This window comes from Cuculus canorus, chromosome 19 (genome assembly GCF_017976375.1).
Source record: "Cuculus canorus isolate bCucCan1 chromosome 19, bCucCan1.pri, whole genome shotgun sequence".
Lineage (NCBI taxonomy): Eukaryota > Metazoa > Chordata > Aves > Cuculiformes > Cuculidae > Cuculus > Cuculus canorus.
This window is the reverse complement of record NC_071419.1, coordinates 6528127-6549155: the sequence shown is the minus strand read 5'-3', so window position 1 is coordinate 6549155 and position 21029 is coordinate 6528127. Positions and strand designations below refer to the sequence as shown.

At 44.3% G+C, this 21029-nt stretch overlaps 1 protein-coding gene across 3 annotated transcripts; it reads left to right on the top strand.

The window, feature by feature from the left end:
• Nucleotides 1-954: 954 nt before the first annotated feature.
• On the top strand, nucleotides 955-20478 carry ODF2 (outer dense fiber of sperm tails 2). Of its 3 annotated transcripts, XM_054084452.1 has the most exons (21): nucleotides 955-1092; nucleotides 2364-2447; nucleotides 2882-3043; nucleotides 4548-4673; nucleotides 5282-5452; nucleotides 6901-7067; nucleotides 8080-8209; nucleotides 8512-8643; nucleotides 9143-9217; nucleotides 10168-10239; nucleotides 10796-10912; nucleotides 11992-12177; nucleotides 12994-13103; nucleotides 13808-13943; nucleotides 14626-14736; nucleotides 15387-15491; nucleotides 16041-16199; nucleotides 17079-17179; nucleotides 17739-17901; nucleotides 18244-18369; nucleotides 19148-20478. In XM_054084452.1, the coding sequence occupies exons 3-21, from the start codon at nucleotides 2936-2938 to the stop codon at nucleotides 19319-19321; spliced, it is 2469 nt and encodes an 822-aa protein (XP_053940427.1). In that variant the 5' UTR covers nucleotides 955-1092; nucleotides 2364-2447; nucleotides 2882-2935; the 3' UTR covers nucleotides 19322-20478. The 3 variants fall into 3 exon arrangements, with proteins under 3 accessions (XP_053940427.1, XP_053940428.1, XP_053940429.1); XM_054084453.1 differs by lacking the exons at nucleotides 18244-18369; nucleotides 19148-20478 and having other exon boundaries at nucleotides 17251-17881; XM_054084454.1 differs by lacking the exons at nucleotides 17079-17179; nucleotides 18244-18369; nucleotides 19148-20478 and having other exon boundaries at nucleotides 17251-17881.
• Nucleotides 20479-21029: the final 551 nt, after the last annotated feature.

Genomic DNA, 21029 nt, shown 5'->3' with positions numbered 1-21029 from the left:
TCCAACCTGGCCTTGAACACCTGCAGGGATGGGGCAGCCACCACTGCTCTGGGCAACCTGGGCCAGGGCCTCTCCACCCTCACAGGAAAACAAGATCTCTCAATCTCCCTTCATCCCACTGAAAAACTGTCGTTGCTCTACCTGATCAAGAGTCCCTCCTCAGCTTTCCTGGAGCCTCTTTCCATACTGGAAGATGCTCTAATGTCTCTACAGAGCCTTCTCTCCTCCAGGCTGAATAACCCCAGCTCTCTCAGCTTGTCCTCATCTGGGAGGTGATCCAGCCCTCGGATCATCTCCATGGCCTCCTCTGGCCTCACTCCAACAGATCCATGTCCTTCATGTGCTGAGGACTCCAGAGCTGGATGCAGAGCTCCGGGTGGGCTCTCTGAGTGGAGCAGAGGGGCAGAATCCCCTCCATTCCTGCTGCTCCCACTGCTGTGATGCACAGGGGCCATGCGGAGGTCCAGATATAAGATGGGGTGTGGGTCCAGGGAAGGGGCTAGAGAACAAGGGTTGTGAGGAGCTGCTGAGGGCTGTGTGGCCTTTTAGCCTGGGGAAAAGGAGGCTCAAGGGAGACCTCCTCAGTCTACAGCTCGGTGCGAGGAGGGTGTGGTAAGGCGGGTGCTGGTCTCTCCTCCCAAGTGACAGGATGGGACGAAAAGAAATGGCCTTAAGTTGGGCCAGGGCAGGGTCGGATTGGATATTGGGAAATATGTTTTCGCTGACAGGGTTCTCGGGACGGGTGGGGACCCCCTCGCTGGAGGGGTTAAAGCCCGTTCAGCCGAGGCGCTGGGGCTGGTTTAGCTTCGGGTCCGGCCCGGCCGATGCCGGCGCTCTTCTCTGTCCGCACGGTCCTGCGGAGGACGCTTCCCGTCTCCATGGCGACGGCGCCGCTGGGGGCGGGTCACGTGGCCGTTCGAACCGGCCAATGGCGCGCCAGCGCGCGGCGGCGCACCCGGAAGCGCGGCGGCTCCCGGAGCCCCGGAGCGGCCTCCGCTCTCCCCGGCCGAGGGGGTCTCCGTGGCAGCGGCAGCGCCTCCCTGCCGCTCCACGCGGCCTCCTGAGCGGCTCCGGCTCGCCCGGCGCTTCACGGTGAGGGGGGTGGAGCCGCGGGGTCCCCGAGGCTCCGGGAGCGAGCGCCTCCCACCCAGAGGGAAAGCGGGAATCGGGAGGGCGCTGGGCCACCGAGCTCCTGCCGCGACCCTGGTTGCCACGGGCAGCCGGCGGCAGCGTTCGCGTTGCTCGGGGTGAGGCGGGAGCTCTGTGGGTTCTGCAGCTCGAGGGCATGTTTGGGCTTGGTGGGGGGGGCAGAGGGGGGCTGGAACGCCCTGGGGTGTTTGGAGCTGGTCACAGGAGGGGGATGTTGTGCTTTCACTTCCTCCTGATCACAGACAAAGCTGCAGCGTCTGCCCCGTCCAACTGATCATAACTGCCGCGGTGCGCGGCTGCGCTCGGTCCTGGGCACATCCCGCTTGAGGACAGGCGCCGGGTTCTCTGTAGAGTGGGTTATGACGAGCTTGGCGAGCTGACGCTAATCAGAGCTGCAAAGAGTGGTTTAAATTCTACTCTAGCACAAGTCTCATACAAAATCCTTCTCTACCACATTACAAGTGATGCTTTACTTGTCACACTTGTTCTTACACAGTACGTTGTGAAGGAATATTATCATAAGGTTCACTAACTAAGCCTGATATACCGCTGCCCATTATCCTGGGATAGACACCAGTTGTTTGGGAATCCCTTCTTCCTCGCTCTCATTTCTTCAAGCCCCACCAGATCAGAAGCTGTTGACGCTGTAGCTGACTCCCGGTTCTGTGCGTGTGCCGCTACACACGCATCTGCTGGGCAGCAGTGATCATGCTGCCACACGAGTCTGTGTGGTGCTGGATTTCCCTGTGGCATGGGCGCTAATTTGGATGCATCTCTTCAGCCTGCGAAACTGCATAAACCTGGCACCTCAACATTTCTGTCAAGTTTTACGGAATTTGTTCACAATGGCAGAATTTAGGAGGGTGTCACGCTTGGGAGAGGTGCTACAGGTACCCTGAAACTGTTCAGACTTTGTTTCCTTATGAAACTGGTAATTGCAGTTAGAATTAGAAGGTTTGTAACTGTTTGAGAAAGGCCGTCATGTAATTGTACAAAACATTTTCATTGTTCAAACCACCTTTCATCATCTGTTACAGTCTCAGCCCTTCCTACATCCCGTGCTTGCCAGAGGAAGCCAGGACACACCAACTTTTGTTGTTTAGGTTCATACTTTTGGTGTGTTTGAGCCTGCGTGTTGCCTTAAGCCGAGAGGAAGAGGATGTTCAGAAATTGGCACCTTTTCTTATTAGTGATCGTTTTATTATTTTTGTCAGGTATCCCGGATCCATCAACGATGAAGTGACTTCGTTCTCTGCACAGAGCACACTGTCAAGAAGCACCAAAACCTTTAGAATAACGTAAGTAATTTTACCTAAGCTGACAAAACCCTTTCTGCCGGAATCAGATTAGTCCTGCTGGTAGATTTTTGTAAGAGTCTCAATTACATTATGCCATTGCCTGAACCGAAGCATCAAGCTCAAAGGTGATGACTTTAACCCTGCCTCTCTAGGCTTATCCATATTGCGTTGGGTATTGGTTAAGGTTATGCTTTTATTCTGAAGATTACAGAAATGTCATAATACAAAAGGCTTTAAGCATTTGTTTAACTTCAAAAGAAGGTTTTAAATTAAGCACATAGGTAAGAGTTTACAAGGTGGGAGTTCTAGGATAGAAGGATCTGATGTTTTCCTGTTGATTTTTCTTAACTAAACTGTTATAGTAATGCTTCTCTCCTCCCTCCCTCTTCACATTTCTCTTCATAATCCAGTTGTGTTTGTTATTGGAATCCTAGATCTGCTCAATACAATTCCCTGTATTGCCCTTTCCCGTTTGTGGGAGAAGAGCCATGAAGAACCGTTCCTCATCTCCCCCTTTGCACGTCCATGTGGATGAAAACACCCCTGTCCATGTCCATATTAAAAAGGGTCAGAAAACCACCCCTTCGAAATACCAGGTAGGAGTGTGTAGCTGGGTGTTTGTGAGGGCCACAAAGAGAAAGGTGAACGGTGCTAGAAGCACCACAAAATCTTCAGTCTTTTTTTCTGTTGTCATATTGGAACTGTAAGGCTTTAATTCATATTCAGTAGTTGATTTTCAGTGACACGTTTTAACATGATTCAAATATGATACAGAATGCATAGTTACCTACGTTTAAGTGTGTGATTGCGAGGAGCGTTGCTTCCAATATGATGTAGTTTGGGGAATATTCTTTATTTCTTGTATTTCTTGTATTTTTCTCCTGATAATAGTTTTTCTTTGACTTCATTCCTGGTTTTGCAGAAAAGCTTTTGGGAAAGGCAATATCTGGGCATTTCAAATTCCATCTTGATTCTATTAAAATAAATACAGAATCATAGAATAGTTTGGGCTGAAAGGGACCTTAAAGATCATCCAGTTCCAACCCTCCTGCCACGGGCAGGGACATCCCACTAGATCAGGGTGCCCAAGGCCCATCCAACCTGGCCTGGAACACCTCCAGGGATGTGTTTAGAAAAAAAAGAGGCTGGATTCAAACCATCTTTTGGCCTTAAGCAGTTTCTCAGTCTGCTGAGCTGTGCAGCAAGAGGATCTCTTTGTAGCCCTGTCTGCAGTAGGTGGGAGGCAGCACTGGAGCCGAGCTTCCAGCTGTCTCCTGTCCTCTGTGGTAGTTGGACATTTATGTAAAGTCATTCTCAAGAGGCGAAGGCAGTTGCACATCCTGTTCAAAGTGCTCTGTTAATTCTCTGTTGCTACTGTCAAATACTGTAATGGGTCAGGGACTGTCAGTGAAATCAATGACTCCCATTAATTAATTGCCTGTGGGGAATATTTAGAATGTGTGGTGTTTCTCAGAGGTTAGAGTTGTGCAAAAGCACTTCAACTCCCCTTCAGTTAGAGCACCTAGAGTTCAATACAAATAAATGTGGAGCTATTTGTTGTCTGCAAAGCAGGGAAAACACCTCAGAGGCCATTTGTAAGCCATCACGCCGCACTGTTCTTTTCTATCTGGCAGTGCTGTTGTCAAATGATGTAGCTACCCCTTCGTGAGAGGAATCTGGAACAGAGAAGGGATCTTCCAGGTTGTTCCTTCTCCATGTGAATGGATTGTATTGGTGTGTTGTTCTGTGTCTCTCCATATAGGGATTTCCTTTCCCCAGGCCCTCATCTCCTACTCCTGGCCTGCTGGGTAAGGCTCTCATCATGTCACAAGCGCAGGTATTCCAGATATAACAGTCACTATGTGATAAACAAGAAGAATGCACTATGTCTAGCTGTACTGTCAACCGAACATGCAATAATAGCCTTTCCTTCTGGCTGATTTTGGCCCCTTCTGACGGCTGCTGGCTCTTCTAATCTGATTTATCAATGTGAAACGTGATATTTTTGAATGAATGAACTTTTATTGGGTTTTGCAGCACTAAAAATAGTAAGTGGTTCTTAAAAAGCCTGTGATTTAATTTAGTTTCTCTTTTCTTTAGCAAAAGCACAAACAGAAAACAAAAGGGGATGCCATGAACACATACCGAGCCACCCGGATGAAAACTAAGGCCCCCTGGGTGCCCCCAGGCAAAACATCCATTCGGGCATCCACCCCCAAATGGGAGGTATGGCTGATTTTTCCTCTTTAAATCAAAGGTTTGTCTGAGATTGAAGAGAGAGCAGTTGTGTAGTCAGGGAGCTGTGCTGGTCTGAAAGAAGGCTGCTCTCTCCTACCATCCTTTTTAAGTGTTTTCTTTAAATCTTTTTCACTTTTAATATAGAAAAATTGGAAATTACTTAGCAGCCTATGGCCATATGGTGCCTTTCTGCTTCTAGAAGACAGGCAGATTTCTTTGTTTATTGTAGCTTTACCAGTCCTCTTCAGGATCTCATCTGGAGACACAGTGAGGGGTTCCTGTGCTTGGTCTCTTCCGAAGCATGGAGCATGTGTGTAATATTGTGTAGTAGTTTCTATCTCGTGGATTGGTAGTTTTGGCTTTTGTGTTCCTGACTTTTCCTAGATGAGAATTTCAACTTTCATTATTTTTTCTTGTTTTTCTGTTTGTGTCTTTCGACATTCCTGACCTTTCCCTGATGCAAATGGAAAAGTTTACTGGTTTTCTGTTCCTTAATGCAGTGATGTGATCTGGTCTCTGGTTTTGGCAGAGTTAGGGTTAGAGTACTATTTTATAGCTTTATATTAAAAGAACGGATGCATTTTATTTTCTCCTAGGGGCCAACTCACCGCCTAGAAATTACACCTCCAGATTCTGAAAAACTGCACTTAATATCACGCCTGAGTGACCTCTCTACAGATGAGGAGGACGCTATTTGTTGCAAAATGAACAAATATGAGAAGGAGATAGGCAGCCTGATGAATGCGGTGGGAAAGCTGAAGAATGAGGTGAGGACACCTGTTGGCTCAGGCTTTGTCAGTGATTGTTTGGCAAGAGGAGGCTCCCTGCAATGGGAGACTGCCCAGGCCTTTAGTTTGCTTAAAAAAAGCCCTAGTCAGAGTCATTTAGAACAGCTGAGCTATCCTGGGGAGAAATGCTCTAAGCCCTACTATGAAATGTTTGAAAACATTGTCCATTTAATAAAGTATTCCTGTGCTTCAGTTTCCAAATAATCTGCCTTCTGCCTAAGCCCCAAATCTGAAAAGTGGTCCTTCCAGAAGGTAAAAGATACAGTGTGATGATGTTTTGTTGTCAAAGAACCCACTTATTCAAGAAGATTGCTGCTTCTGATTCCGTTTCAAGATGTGCAGCCCAGTGACATGTTTTTCAGCCTCTTATGCACTCCTCACTTGGGTAGGAGAAGTTTCTGGATTTTGTGAGATTCTCTGCATGGGGCAAACTATATTTTTACCTTTGAGTTAACACTGAGGGCAGCAAAGCTCGTATTCGTAATATATGCTCAAAACTACACAAAGTTTAAATCAGTGACCAGGAACAGGATTTGAGTGAAGGGGATTCTTTTATTAAGTGTTTCCCATTTTATTTATGCTGCAAAATTTAATAGGATTTCTTGCGTGATTGTAAAATGAAAATCCATTTTGATACTTTTAATTGGATTTAAATGTGTGATGCTGTCACTTAAATGCATAGTGTACAGTCACATTATTTTTATTAGCTTTAATTCTGTGTGAGCCAGGGAACCCCCAGTGACCTTTTCTGCTCCAAAAAGAAACAAGTCGGTTAGAGTAGTTCACTCCTCCTGTGTTCTCTCTTCTTTCACATCTTCTAGTGCTCTTAACGGCCAAAGGGGGTGCACGTGTCATTCATGAGGAGCAGTAGTTGACTTCTGAGCCCTGTTCAGCTCGAGCAGTCTGTACATAACTCCAGTCACGGTGCCAGCAGTGACACTTAGCTGCCACAGAGCCTCCTGAGTAATCTAGGATGGGTAGATGGAAACAAAAATGCCAGGGACTATTTAGATTGGTTTCACCCAGCTCCCTGGATCTCACAAAGCAATAGTGGAGCAGTGGGAGCCATCTCCAGCATGTGAACTGCTACCAGAGCTCCGTTCCTGCTGTGTTTGAGGTCTATTACACACTCCATGGTTGATGACAATTTTTGAACTTGGAGCCAGGATGCTTGTGTCTCCCTGTGTTTGTGGAGTGGGAGGTATTTCCAGGCAATTAGTGAATTAATCTGTCTGTGCACAGGAACAGCCTGGAAGTATCTAGGCAAAAAAAAAAACCCCTCAATCCGTCATCCTTTGTTGTTTGGTGCAGCTGAGTAGCTGGTTCACGGGTTTGGATGCAGAGTCTGTGTGTCACTTTAAAAGCCAATGGTATTCTAGATATTTCTAATATTCCAATAGATATTTCTATTTAAATATCTTCATCAGGCCAAGCTGCAGAAAAAGGAGGAGGAGCAGCAAATCACAAAGCGTCTCCTTGAGGAGCAGAAAGAAGAACTGAATGAGGTCACACAAGAGCTGGTAGAAACAGAACATGAGAATACGCTGCTCAGGCGCAATATTGAGCGCATAAGGGAGGAGAAAGATCTGACTGTGTAAGAAAGCTCCAGTCCTCCCTTACTACTGCAAGCAGGAGCATTTATAGGGCACCTACCTCCCTTATTGCTAATGTTATTTGGGGCTGCTGAAGAACTGAAGTTCTTGAATTTCTGGGGTTTTTTTTTTGGACAAGGGACTTCAGATGGCAATAGCGGCAGAGAAGGGCTCTGGCTTTATGGTTGGGATGGAAAACACTGCTCTGGGAGGAATCTGAGAGTGGTTGGCCTGCGTGTCCATCTAGAGGGTCATCCTAACTCTGCAATTAATATTTTGAAGGTTAAGAGATTCTGTTTAGATTGTGATGGTATTGGTAGAGCAACAAAATCAGTAAACACAGAGCTGAAAATCAGAGAATTTTTGGCCTTTGTGAAAATCAGCCTGAGACAGGAGTGGCAGCCTCTGAGAGGGCTGAATCATGGGTTTTTTTCCTTAGTGACCTCGAAGGTCTCCAAAACTGATATTTTTGCATCTGCTTTGTATCTAAAGAGTTAGGGAAGTTTTATGCCTCCAGGGGGACACTAACATTTTAAGAGAGGTAGTTTTATTTTTTCTTTAGGAAACACCACCAGTAAATGCTCTGTGTTCTTTTTTTCAGAAAACTTTGTGAATAATTCTGACATTGTAAGCCCTGCCTGTCTGGGCATGCTTTCCTGTTTCATGTTCAGCCATTTGGAGTCTTTTTTCTGGTGTGGCTTAGGTGCCCAGGAAAAGCACAACGTTGAGTTTTGGGTTTAATGATATGTGCAGGCTTTCATAAAAGCCCAGTTTGTTCCCTCTAAATTTCGGTTTCGTAGCTGTGATCCTAGCAAGCTCCTGCTTCCTACTTACTGGCTTCTATCAGAACAACTTCTGCGCTGAAAGAGAGTAAATATTAGGTAGTGTTTGTTTAGAACTTTTATCCTGATTTGAGTGTTTTTCTGAGTTTTAACCCCATCAGTTCCCTATCAATAGTGGCTGGTACAGCTGTCAAAGCTTCTTGTTTCTCTGATGGCTGAATTCTCATCACAGGCTACAGAAAAAGTGCTTGCAGCGGGAGAAGCAGTGTTTGATGTCCAAGCTGAATGAGGCGGAAAGGGATGGAGCAGCAGCAGCCAGGGAGATCCATGCCCTGAAAAATACAATTGGGAGACTCAACGTTGTAGGTGTTGTCCTTCCTTTTTCTTGCCTTTACTATGTTGTCTTGTTACTTGGCTGCCTTAAAAATGTAATGTTACAGTTGCTGATCGAGCAAAATGGAAGGAAAAGTGGACGGATTTAACATGCTTAAGGTGTTTGCTGGTTTTGTTGGGAAATGGGGCATTTACTTGCAGCATCCAGTCACCTTCTGCATGTCTGGTTGTAGCTGTTGCACTGCTTGTGCTTCTGTCAGCTTCATACATTAATTCTACATGAACCTTTATTTTCGTGTCTTTTTTTCATTTTATTTTGGTTTTCCTCTAGGAGAAACACATGAGCAGCTCAGACATTAACGCGCTGACAAGACAAAAAGAGCTTCTGCTCCAGAAATTGAGCACCTTTGAGGAAACCAACCGGACACTGCGAGAACTTCTTAGAGAGCAGCATAACCGGGAGGTGAGCAGTGCTGTGTGCTTGAATGTGAATGATTACAGGAGGATGTGTTGGACTGAAATGGAGTTTGAGAGCCTAAAATTCCTCGGGTTTTTTTTTTTCTCCCAACACCACGGTTGATTCTGTGTCACGAGGGATGGACAGGTTCCCTTAACCTTGCCTACGTCATAGTGTAAGATCGGCTTTTCTGCTGATGATAACAGTTCATTCAGCCACCAACAAGACTGGATAAAAGGACTGAATTCTTCCATGACTTCCGCTGAGTAGCGGGAGAATTCAGAAAGGTCTTAAATTGCAGTTGTGCTTTTTATTGTAATCAGTAAGTGATTATAATAAGTGGAAGGGTTTCATGAGATAGGTGATATGTGAGCTATTTAGCAAATTTGATGCTTCTGGGTATTTTTCTGAGAATTGCTGTTGCCACTGGGAGGAAATGGTTGATTTGCCCAGTTCTGTTTATAGAATCAATAGGAACAATTCTTCTTGCACATTTCTTTTGTAGAAGGATGCTCAGAAGATACTGGAGCGGCAAGGAGCACTGCTGCAACGACTGGCGGATTCAGATGCAGAGAAAGTGGTAAGTAAACCAGCAAACGACAGTCTCTCTTTTTTTTCAACGATAAAGCAGAGAGATGTAAAATGACAAGATCTTCTTTGTTTTGTGTTCACCCATCGAGCCTTACACTAATGTCTTTTAGACTGATAAAAAATGTGGGCGTTTGTGGGAAACAGAGCCACTGCACGGCTCTTCTGGTTAACAACCCCCGATTCAATGTGGATTGATTTTCATACCCTTTGAAATACGGGGCTCAGCACAACTGAGACCTATGTGTAAAAGCACCATTAGGGCTTAGAGCATTCAGGCACAAAGGAGAACTTAAGCCTGTTCTCACTATGTTTAGGCACAAATTAGTCTACGTATCTTTTTTTGTGGTATTGAATGTGCAAAGTAAGAATTATCCTACAATATTCTGAGGATGGGAGAGAAAAAAATACCTACTGCCAAATTGTCTCCGACGCTCAGGATAGAATTCTTCAGTTTGAAAATCATTGTATTGTTTCTGTGCATTTAGCACGTTATCTTTGGAAACAGAAAAGCATAAAGAGGGTCAGCTCTCTGTATCTGCTCTGTTGCTAAACAAGCAAGTGACCTGGCACCAGTTTTTGTTCATTTCCTTATCTATAAACTGAGAAAAGGGTTCTTACATTGCCAGAAGTTATAAAATTTGCTGTGATGTGTAGGTAATGCCCTTTTTTGTCTTTGGAGTGTATATTCCTGTCAGGTCCTCGTTCTTGACCGGGTATCCTATGCTCTGGTACACAAGTGTACATGCATCCTTTCTGCTTTCTGCTTGAGGAGAATGCAGACAGTTTTTCTGGAGCTGAGGCTGCTGTTGCTGTGGATACCAGACAGAGAGTGCTGCGGATCAGAGAGTCTCGGGAGGGAGGCAGTTACACCATTTCCCTTCCACTTGCCAACCGAGATATGTTGGTTGCTTAACATCTGAGTGGTGTTTGTTTTCCCAGCAACTTCAGATGAAGCTTCAGGAGAAAGAAAAAGAAGTGGATGATCTTACCATTCAGATACAGGCAGAAAAGGTAGTTTCCTTTTTCTGTTTTCCCTTTCTGCTGCACTTCCCAGTTCTGTAGAACCACAGATAGTCCAAAATAAGGGACTGTACTTGCAGACAGTTGGTGTTTAAGGAATCAGAAGACTGCCTTGCTTATAAAACTAGACAGACTGCTACACACACTTTTGGATTCAATCTTCTGCTAATAAAATCCATCACAAAGATGGATAGGTAGCACTCTCTTTGCTGTGGCTGATCACTTTCTGTTTATTGTCCTTTGGTTCCTGATGTCAAATTCTATGTTCCCCTGTAAAAAAAGTAGAGTAGTGGAGGAGATCAGATATGAAGGAAGTTTTGCCCTAGAACAAATCTTTCAAGCCAGTCATTCACATCTGATGTAAAGTAAATGGCTACTAATTTGCTGCCCATGTTGTTGGAGCAGTGGAGTCGTGAGGGTCCATCTGAGGGAAGTGGAGGAGGCTGGAGACAGCGTCAGATTTCTTCACTGAATGGTTACCTGTTAGAAAGCATTCCCACTATGAGCTTGTTGAGGAAAAAGCCGTGTGTCTTTGCTTCTTATTTAGGACCAGGCAAAGTCAGCATGTGAACTTTCCAAATCTATGGAGGTTGTGAAAGGCCGTTTACAAGCACAGCTGCGAAATAAAGAAGCTGAGAACAACCGTCTGAGTATCCAGATACGGGTACGTCTGCGGTCAGGCCTGGGGGTTGTCTCTTCATATACTCTCATTAACTGAATGGACTGACAAGGGAAGGAGCACTCACCACCTGTTCTTCTGCTGCGTTTGGTAGCCTGAAATATTGGCTGGTGATGTTTGTACCAGTAGCACATGCCATACTTTTCAAATGAAGTAAGAAAAGAAAAAGCTGTTAATTTCTGATGCACGCAGCAAAACCAGGGCCATAAGGTCTAAGTGCATTTATCGGATTTTATTTTTTTCTTCCAAAGTTAATTACTACATAATTATTTAAAAGATGGCTTGGTTTAGTCAAGCATCAAGACAGGTTATAAACTATTTAATTGGAATTTTAGATTGGACATCAGGAAAAATTTCTTCACAGAAAGGGTTCTCGAGCACTGGCAGAGGCTGCCCAGGGAGGTGGTTGAGTCACCATTCCTGGAGGCGTTTTAAAGGTGGGTAGATGAGGTGCTTGGGGACATGATTTAGTAGTAGACAGGTACAGTTGAAGTTGATCTCTGAGGTCTTTTCCAACTTTATGATTCTAATTTGCTTTCTGGGAAAAATGCTGTGCTGTGAGTTCCTGTATTTGATCACGCTCATGCGTGCTTTCTACACTATTAATGAGGAGGTTTATCGTGATTAAAGTCTTACGTTCAATGTAACTGTTGATGTTGTGATGATGTTATGATGGACAGATGTGTGCTAATGGTTTAGAGAACCTTTTAATTCTGTTAAGGTAAATAGCTGCATAAAGCAACATCATCATACATGAGCATTTCAATTAATAAAGAGAATGTTCTTGGGTACATCAAAAGCCTTGTAGACCATTATTTATCTTGATTGGGTGAGGAAATCAGTATTGTAGAAAGCGGCTTGTGTCAGAAGGAAAGCAGATGTCATGCTGACACATCTGTCAGCACTGGGACAGGGCTGTGCAGTTGAAATGTGACTCCAGGTATCTCCGTTCTGGAGGTCAGAGATTTATGTTCTCTCCACCATTTCTAGGAAGTGAGCTGCTGCTGTGGGTGAGTGGGTACAAGGACGTTATTCCACCTGGTGTGTTTTCTCCCCTGCTACAGAATCTGGAGCACAGTGAAGCTCAGCAAAAGGCAGAGGTGGAATGTATCGCAGAACAACTGAAAGAGCTAAGGCAGAAGGCAGACCGGGATAAAGAGGCCCTGAAGAAAGCCGTCCGTGCACAGAAAGAGCGGGCAGAGCGGAGTGAGGAGTACGCAGGGAGATTGTCCATCCAGCTAACAGAAAAGGTACCTGATAACACAGGAGGAGAGACCTCGTTTTAGATCATACGTATAAACTCTTGATTTCTGGCAGCAGCCCTGGGGAGAGCCTCTGCTTTCAACTAATGAGATTTATTTCTATCTTCATGCCTTGGCCCATTTATGCTAAGTTTAGAGCAAATCCAGTTTTCTCTGCTGCCACTATATTCACTGCATGTCCTTAACTTAGGACATGCAGTAACTTAAATCATAGTAAACTAGCAGATCTGTTTGTCTGCCTGGTTCTTTAGGACCGTCTGGAGGTTGACAAGAGCCAATGAAATAAAATCTGGTAGTTTTGACTGAAAGTTCTGAATGGAGTTGGTTGTTAATCAAGAAATTTGTCAGAGCAGAAGAGAACAAAGATGTAAAGGTGTACTAGAATTTCATGTTGAAAATGGCTGTAGGGTATCAAGGAAGAGCAGAGAAGTTAGGACTAAAACAAATCAGAAGGAAACATGGATTTCACACTACTTAATTGGTTTTTTTTCCATTGTTTTTATAATTCCAGGGACCAGAGCCACTAGTGGAATCTTTGTATTTGTGATAGTTCGTTTACCTTCGAAGAGGTTTCTTCTGTTGCTGTCTGTTGTTGGCTGACAGCCGTGTTGGAGAACGCCTCTATCTGAAGGATCAGCAAGAATAAAATAAATACTTTTCCTCAGTATTTTAAAAGTCTTAGTGAAGTCCCTGCGCATCATGCTTATCCTTAGCAGCCTCTCTGCATGTTGTCTGCGTATCCCGTGTCCAGTAACATTTTTGTTGCCCTTGCTCTTTTCCTCATGAGTTTCTGCTGTTTGACAGGACAATTACATCGCTGAGGCTCTGTCTACTCTGGAGTCCTGGAGGAGTCGCTACAACAAAGTAGCAAAGGAAAAGGGTGACCTTGAGCTGGAGATTGTTAAACTGAACAGGTTAGAATAAAATTAGTGTGGAGAAACAGGCATGCGTGGGGATGAGTTTGAAGTTGAAAGATAATGTCATTGAATTTAATAGGATAATTTCATTAAATTGAAAAATTTAATGGAATTGCTTGTAAATATCCAAACAAAACCAGCGTTGCCTAAAGGCTAGAGTTTGGAGAGGCAGAGAAAGAGATGTGGTTTCTGCTGCTGACTTGCCACAGCAAAGACAGGCTTTTTTAAGGGTTTGCTGACCTTTAAGACTCTCTGTTCCTTTGCCTTTTTGTAATGCTTCTAAAGAATTAAAGTTATCTCTTTTTTTTTTGAGATCTATTTGAGATGCTCGAATGGATGGAATTAGAAGAGACAGGCAGTAGAGTTTGTGCCAATTTTGTTTTGAAAGTAAATAAATGTGTTTGTATAACTACAGTACAGTTATTCCTGTGGGGAAAAATAGGTAGTATGAGATGAGGGAAGTAATGTCTTTATCCTGGTATCTTGGAGGCAGTGTTTGAGCTCCAGGGGGACAACTCAAGTTAATTTCCAGCAGGCTAAGTAGATTGAGGTAGTAGAGCAGTGTAGGATAGGCGTGTATGAATAACTAGAGGATGATGATGAAAGGATAGGGAAAAGGCATTTTTCTGAACCAGTTTTCAAGGTTTTGGAGTCTTATTTGTTCTTATCACTTAAGGATTAATTTTCTTTCCGTGTGGCAGCCGAGTTGCAGACTTGCTGGAGCAGCAGACAACCCTGGAGGACAAGATGCGGGAGGACAGAGAAGCTCTGGTGGATAAACTGCATCAACAGACTACAGAGGCCACTTCTTTCAAAATAGAGAATGAAAAGCTGAAGGTCAGTTATTCCAGGAGTTTGAAGCTGAAATGCTAGGAGAAGAAAAGGATAAATTATAACAAGTTGCTTGTCCTCTGAGGAGAGAGTTGAATCACACCCATTGCTGCCATTTAGTTTCAAACCAGTTTTGCCATAACCTGAGTGTGATAGGGCAACTGTGCTGGGAAGAGACATAAAGAAAGCAAACATTCTGGGAGGACTAGGGTTATTCCACATTTTGACTGGGAGTAGCTCCAATCCAAGCTCCAATCCCACTGTTTCTTCCAGCTGGGATCTTAAATCTTGTCCTTACATCTTCATGTTGCTGTCCAGAGAACAAACAAGTGTAGCTCATGCAGAGAGAATGGTCATCTCCAGAATAAAAAAAATAACCGGCATATTTCTCTTGTTGTCTCTTAGCGCTGGTGATCGTGTAGGTGACCTACATAATTTTCTTCTTGGGAAGCTAAGCATTGATCTGAATAAGGAGTGATCTTAATCCAAGTAGCATAGCATTGAGGCAGATGGAAAGGTTGTACATCCAACCTCTGTGCTCTGCTGGTGCAGATGTGGCAGCGCACTGAAGTCTGCGAAGTTTTGCCAACTTACACTAATGAGACTCTTTTCTCAGTCTAGACAGCATCAGACAGCTGATGGGGCAGTTACTTCCAAGCACTCAATGGAAGATATTTTCTTTTTTCAGGCTAATGTGGTCCCAATGGAAGAAAAGCTGAACCAGGCACAGATGGAAGTGCAACAGCTCAAGAGTTCTATCAGGAACTATGAAGGATTGATTGAAAACTACAAGTCACAGGTAGGCATCTTATCAAAACACTCAGCCCTTGCACAAACACGTTTTCTCCCTTCACTGTTGTGGCTTGTTCTGTAATGCCTTAGCCCTTTTACTTGCTCTTGGAGGTTGTTGCAGTTTCATGTGGTTTGGGTTCTTTTGTCTCTATTGGCCTTACTTTTTCTCAAGTGGCAGCATCCAAACTGCCACGGGCTGTGTGCCCAAGTGTGGAAGACTTGCTTTCTTCGCTCTGTGCTGATAACTTGGTCATTGGGAAGAGCTGACTCTCACAGCAGAGATCTTGATTAAGGGAAAACAACAGACTAGTTCTAATTATTTCACTTTCCTTACTCCTTTTCAAAAGGTAAAGGGGAATAGCAAGATGCTTTCTGCTGTTTAGTGTGGCAAGGACTGCTCCTTGGCTGCTTAAGGGAGATTTTGATTATGGTGGTGGTAGGGAGGATAAGGGAAGAGGGGAGAACATCTGGTGGAAAGCCCGAATGATCCAGGTGGCAAAAGCAGAAAGTGAACATCTGAATATGATTCTAGGGTGGTGGTTAGTGCGGCAAGACACTTGTTACTGATCCTTGGGGCATTTTAGTTACTCCAAAGCATTGCACATTGTCTGAAAACTATATATAACAGATAAAGTATGGGGTTTTTTGTATGTCAAGGTGCTGAAGACTCGAATGGAAGCAGATGAAATGGCAGCGAAACTGGAGAAGTGTGAGAAAGAGAAAAAGATACTAAAGGATGAAATGAACAAGGAGATTGAACTGGTAACTAGTCCTCTAACGGCTGATGTGTTGTAGACATTCCTGTATCTCAATGTTCTGAATGGCTGTGAATAGGAAGTGAGAGGCTTATCTTGAGTTTGCCTTTTCCATTATTTTTTCTCAGGACTTGTTAATTCCACAAAATTTATTGAACATTTCATAGCTTCTTGTTGACTACGGTGCTCTTCAGAGGTGTTTGAATTGCGTAGGGTGTCCTTTGCTGTAGACATAGTGGTTTAGAACTGGGCACTAGGGCACATTACAGCATTGTCTGATGTGGAACAGCTGCCCTCAAAAGAGAGCTTGTAATTCTAGTAAAACTGAAGCCTGGGATCCAAAATACTCACTTCATCCATACAGAATGCCAAATCCTGAGAGAAAGTCTTTTGGAGTAGGAGAAGACCTTAGGCTTTGAGCTCCAGCACTGGCCAAGATATCTACACGGTGACATCGTGTTTGCAGACTAACAAAGCTTCGTTGAAGTTGAGAAATTTTTTAGTCTTGACCTTATGAACATTTAAAAGTTCTTCATGTTCTTTTCTTTGATTACAGGCAGGGGTGCAGTTCCAGAGCCAGCTTGCTGAACTGGAAAAGCTGCCTGAGATCCTAAAGCTCACAGAGACAAAGCTAGCAAAATGTCAGGACCAGCTTCAGAGTTATGAGAAGAAGAACATGGAGCTGTCTGTCATGGTTGCAGAACTTCGTCAGCAGGTAAGGGACTGTCAGAAGGTAGCTGCAGCACTGCAGTGGGCAAGTCTGAAACCAAGATGAATTTCTAATCACAGGAAGGTTCAAACTTTGTCTCTGTTGTCGTCTCTTTTTGAAAAGATCAAATATGCGCTGCAAAATAAAGATGTGTGCCATGTTTTTGTTCAAGTTGCGCCGTAGTAGTGTTCCTTACTATTTGCAAGGTTTCTCATCCCTTGGTACAGAACCATACTGGGACTGGAATAGCAGTACTGACAACACTTGTTAACACCAACACTTGCTTCTGGTACTTCCATCATCCTGTTGGCTTTCCCTCCTGTGTTTTTTTTTGCTGATTAATGCTGTCCCAACCTTGTTTTCTCACCCTTATTTCAAGTTGTTTTCCCAGTCTCTGTTTTTTTATTCCCAGAAGGATTGTGTAGGTATTGCAGGACAATTCTACTTCTACAGCCGTGCCTCAGGACATAGCAAATGATCTCACAGTCTGACTGCGTTACTCTGGTTGGCTTGGAATTATAAACCTTGCTGGTCCTTCCGGCTCCATTTGTGGGCTGCTGTTATGTGTGGCTGCTTTTAGTGTGTCTGTGTGTCTGCTTTTAGTGTGTGTGTTTGGCTGTGCTTACAGGTGGCTGCTCTGCATGTGTTTACAGAGCCAGCTTTTCATTTGCAATATAGGGAATTTTCTCATACCTTTCCAGACATGAATTGGAAGCACCAGAAAAATGGATGTTTAGTGCTTTGCTTTTGTATCCACTGTTCCCTCTCTGGGGCTGTCCAGAAATTATGAACTCTCCAGAAGGAAAGCTGCGTTCTTTTTAGGTGCTTGGTCATGTGTATATATAGTGACTGCTCTGCAAAGTAATTACTTACTGTAATTTTTAGATTGAGCTCCAGGGCGACAAAATGGAGGTGACGAGAGAGAGGTGTCAGTCTGCCCAGGAGGAGAAAAAGCATCTCACCTTGAAGGTGGAGGAGCTAGAAAGGTTAGAAATATTAGGCTCTCTTGCTCTCTTAACCTTCTACTTCCATCCTCTTCCCATTTTTTTTTTTTCAGGGGATTGAAACAGCTTCAGCCTTGTTCCAGTCCCCCAGTTGCCTCCAGGATTCTGGGATTCTGCGCATTTGCTTATCCTGCAAAGATCTCTAAGGGGTAGCTCTCCACTGCAGAGAGAGTTATAGGTTTTCCAGCACCTTTTTATGAATGTTGTTAGCAAGGATGTTGTTTAACATGGCAGATAAACCAACTCCTCGTCCAATCTAGCCTGATGATGCTGAGGTTACTCCCTATTACAGTATTTTTGCCCATGTTTAGGAATTCCTTTTAGTGACAGTGTCTGGGAAAATCCAGGTATGTGGATACCCTGTGTATCCTTGGGTCTTTGAAATTTTGATTTGAGAAATGGAGAGGTGTTTCTTGGGGCTCTTGCCTTTTGAGGGAGAATAAAATCTCCTCCCAGGCGGGTCAGGACATGACAAAAAGGCAGTCTGAAACACACTCCATTTAAAATGAATAGGTTTCCTTCCCTTATTGTCTTAACCTAGAAAACTAGAGACAACGAGCGCCCAGAACATAGAATTCCTTCAGGTCATAGCAAAACGTGAGGAGTCGATCCACCAGTGTCAGCTGCGGCTGGAGGAGAAGACCCGTGAGTGTAGCTCCTTGGCACGCCAGCTGGAGATGGCCATCGAGGATGCCAAAAGACAAGTAAGTAATTCCTTGTGCTTTTCCCAAAACTATCCATACTGTAGAAAGGGAACAGCAGGAATGCTGGAAACACCTCTTCAGTGTGTGACCCAATTCATGAAAATCATCGTGTTCAGTGAAATACAAATAAAATGTCCTCGTGCTGTTTGTTAGCACTTAAACCATGGGAAAACCCTGCGCTCCAGTCTGCAACAGAAGAGAGGAAAGCACAAGGCTGAGCTACTGCTGACGAATGGGAATGTGGCCGCTTAAACTTTATAGGGCTTTTGTGGGCAATAGGGTAGGGAAAAAAATCATTCTGCATCCAACCCTTTAACGAAGTTGTTCTGTTCTTAAACATAGGTGGAACAGGCTCGAGAACGAGCAGCATCTAGAGAGAGGGCAGCCCATTCCAAGCTGTTAGATTTGGAGACCCAGCTGAGTAGGAATAAAACAGAGCTGAACCAAATGCGTCGGAGCAAAGACGATGTAAGTGACTCGCAAGGGATACTGGTGCTGTGCTGTTGTCCTGGCAGCAACCGGAGTCCATGAACCAAGGTCCTGAGGGTGTGCTGCAAAAGCTGTGCAGAGCTGTGTCTGATGTGATGTGCTGCTGCTTGTGTGTCTGACAGATGTGTGATAGGATGTGTCTGTTACCTCACGGGTTCAGGAGTGTGGACTCTCGCTTGCTTATTACTCATAGGAAGGATCTAAACAAGCTTGCTTTAAACTTACATGTTTATAACAAAAGAATTGGACGTTTCTTCAAACAAGATTGGCAGCAGATATCGTGGACAGTTTTCAACTTCATTTACTCTGCTTGGTTATCTGGGAGAGTGCAATTTCTCTTCTAGAGAAAAGGATTTCTTCTGGGACAAAGAAGGGGAATCTTTCATAACGTCTCATTTACCCTGCTTGTCTACTTGAGTTTTACTTGGAATGGGGTTGGCGCATGGATCAGGTCAAGTTGCTTGTCAGAAATGAGTGTATTTAATTCACTGTAACTGTAGCTAATCAATTTGAAAAGCCCGAACTGCTCAGCTGCTCAGCTCAGCTGTGTTGTCTCCTGTTTTTATAAGCAGGTTGCTGAATGGAGTTGGAAATGAGCAGAACAAGTTCTAAATATCATAGCACCATCTATGGTGGCTTCATCTGCCTCTGTGCTAATTTGTGCCGTCCTCAGCACTTTGGGGGAACAGCTAAAGGTCGATGTGAATAGAATGAATGTTGCTGCCTTTCAGCCTGTGTTCTGTACTTCTTTCCGTAGGCAGAGCGCCAGTATGAAAGTCGCCTACAGGATCTGAAGGATCGGTTGGAGCAGTCGGAGAGCACCAGCCGCAGCATGCAGAACTATGTCCAGTTCCTCAAGTCTTCCTATGCCAACGTTTTCGGAGAAAGTGCCTTGCTGGGCTTTCCCATCCACTCTCGTTCTTCTCCGTGAGGACAACACTCTCCCTGCATCTCTGCTTCAAAGCACAAAAGGAGCCCTGTTCCAAAGCCATATGTTGTTTAGAAAATAGGTCGACATTTCAGGGTCCCTCTTAGAAGTTTTCCACTTTTCCTTGCAGCATGAGACAATAAAACGATGGTGGCACATATGCTAAGTGTAGACTACCAGCAATAGTGGATTGGTGTTACACCACAAACTGTGCCCCAAAACCAGATGGTTTTGCAGATGATGGGAAATGTCCTTTCCATCCTGCAAGGTCCTGATGGTTTTGACTTATAAAACCTGTCAGTGGTTTGTGGAGTGTGTTAATGTTTATGGGAGCTCTTCCCCTTTTCATGTTTCTTTATTCCTTCTGTTTCTTTGTTGGGGAGATCATGTAGGGGGATTATTTGTGTTTTTTTAATATTTTTTTAAACTATTGAACATTGTTTTGATACATTGAACGGTTGGGAGGTGGGAGAGGGACCACCCACCCACCAGAAGTGTGAAACCGAAAATAACCTAAGTGCCTGGGCTTTACACTTGCAAGAGATTTATCTCCTGAACAACCACAGTGTTCATGAACAGTTTTATACCAGAAATGATCATTTGGATAACTTTGTTTTTACTTGATTCTTGTATACTCTCTAATCTTCACTTTCTTTTCCAAGTGTGATGCTAATGTTGCTTTACTCCTCTCACCCGGATTCTGAATATCCCCAGGACTGAGCCAAAACCATCTGAACTCAAAGGAAAGATTATGGTTTAACCTCAGTGGCATTTCAGCCACGGTCTTGGTGTGAATGCCATGTGAATTCAGGGTGTGCATGAAATACTGACTTGTTCTGAAGCCAATTAAAGAGCAGCTATGGATACTCAGCTTCATCAAACCAGCCTGCACCTTCTGAGAAAGCAGGTCTTCAACATGTTGAGTCCCTAACACTCACGTGCTCTCAGGTGCCCTGTTCTTTCCAGTAAACGGTTCTTATGGGGGTGAAAATAAACATTGTTTTTATTTTTCTCTCTCTCGTATCCTATTTATGTGCGATGTGGTTATAGGGTGGTATTAGTCATCGAGGTTTTGTAAGTTAATCTTTTTTGGAGACCTCGGGAATTGTGTGTGTGTTTAATAATTTAAAAATCCTGAAGGTGCTATGGTCAAACAAACAATAAAGTATGTTTTAATTGGTTTTAGTGAGGTTTTCCTCTTCTTTGTGCCCTTATTTTGGAGAAACAACCATGGATGGGGCTCTTGGTGCAGATGCCTACACTCCAGCCCCTTTCTGTGTTCCATGGGTGGTGGCTTCTCCCTGTACTCAGGATAAATCCCACAGTGTAGGCTCACCCGCAGCCCTCCCTCTGTGAAAACACCCAAAGTCAGAGCAGAAGAGAAGGCTGAGGGCAGATCTTACTCGCATGTACCAGTGCATAAGGGCTGTCTTATCAAGAGGATGGAGACTTTACGGGGAGTCACATGGAAAAGACAAGGGGTAATGGGTACAAGTTGCTCCTGGGGCTATTCCAACTGGATTCTAGAAGAAAATTTTTCACCGTGAGAACAGTTGAACACTGAAATAACCTCACCCGGGGAAGTTATTCCTCTACACTGGATATTTCTAAGGTCTGCTTTGACAAGGTGCTGAGCCATCTCATCTAAACTACGGATCACCTGAAAGGTTGGACCAGATGATCCCTGAGGTCCCTTCCAACCCGGCATTCT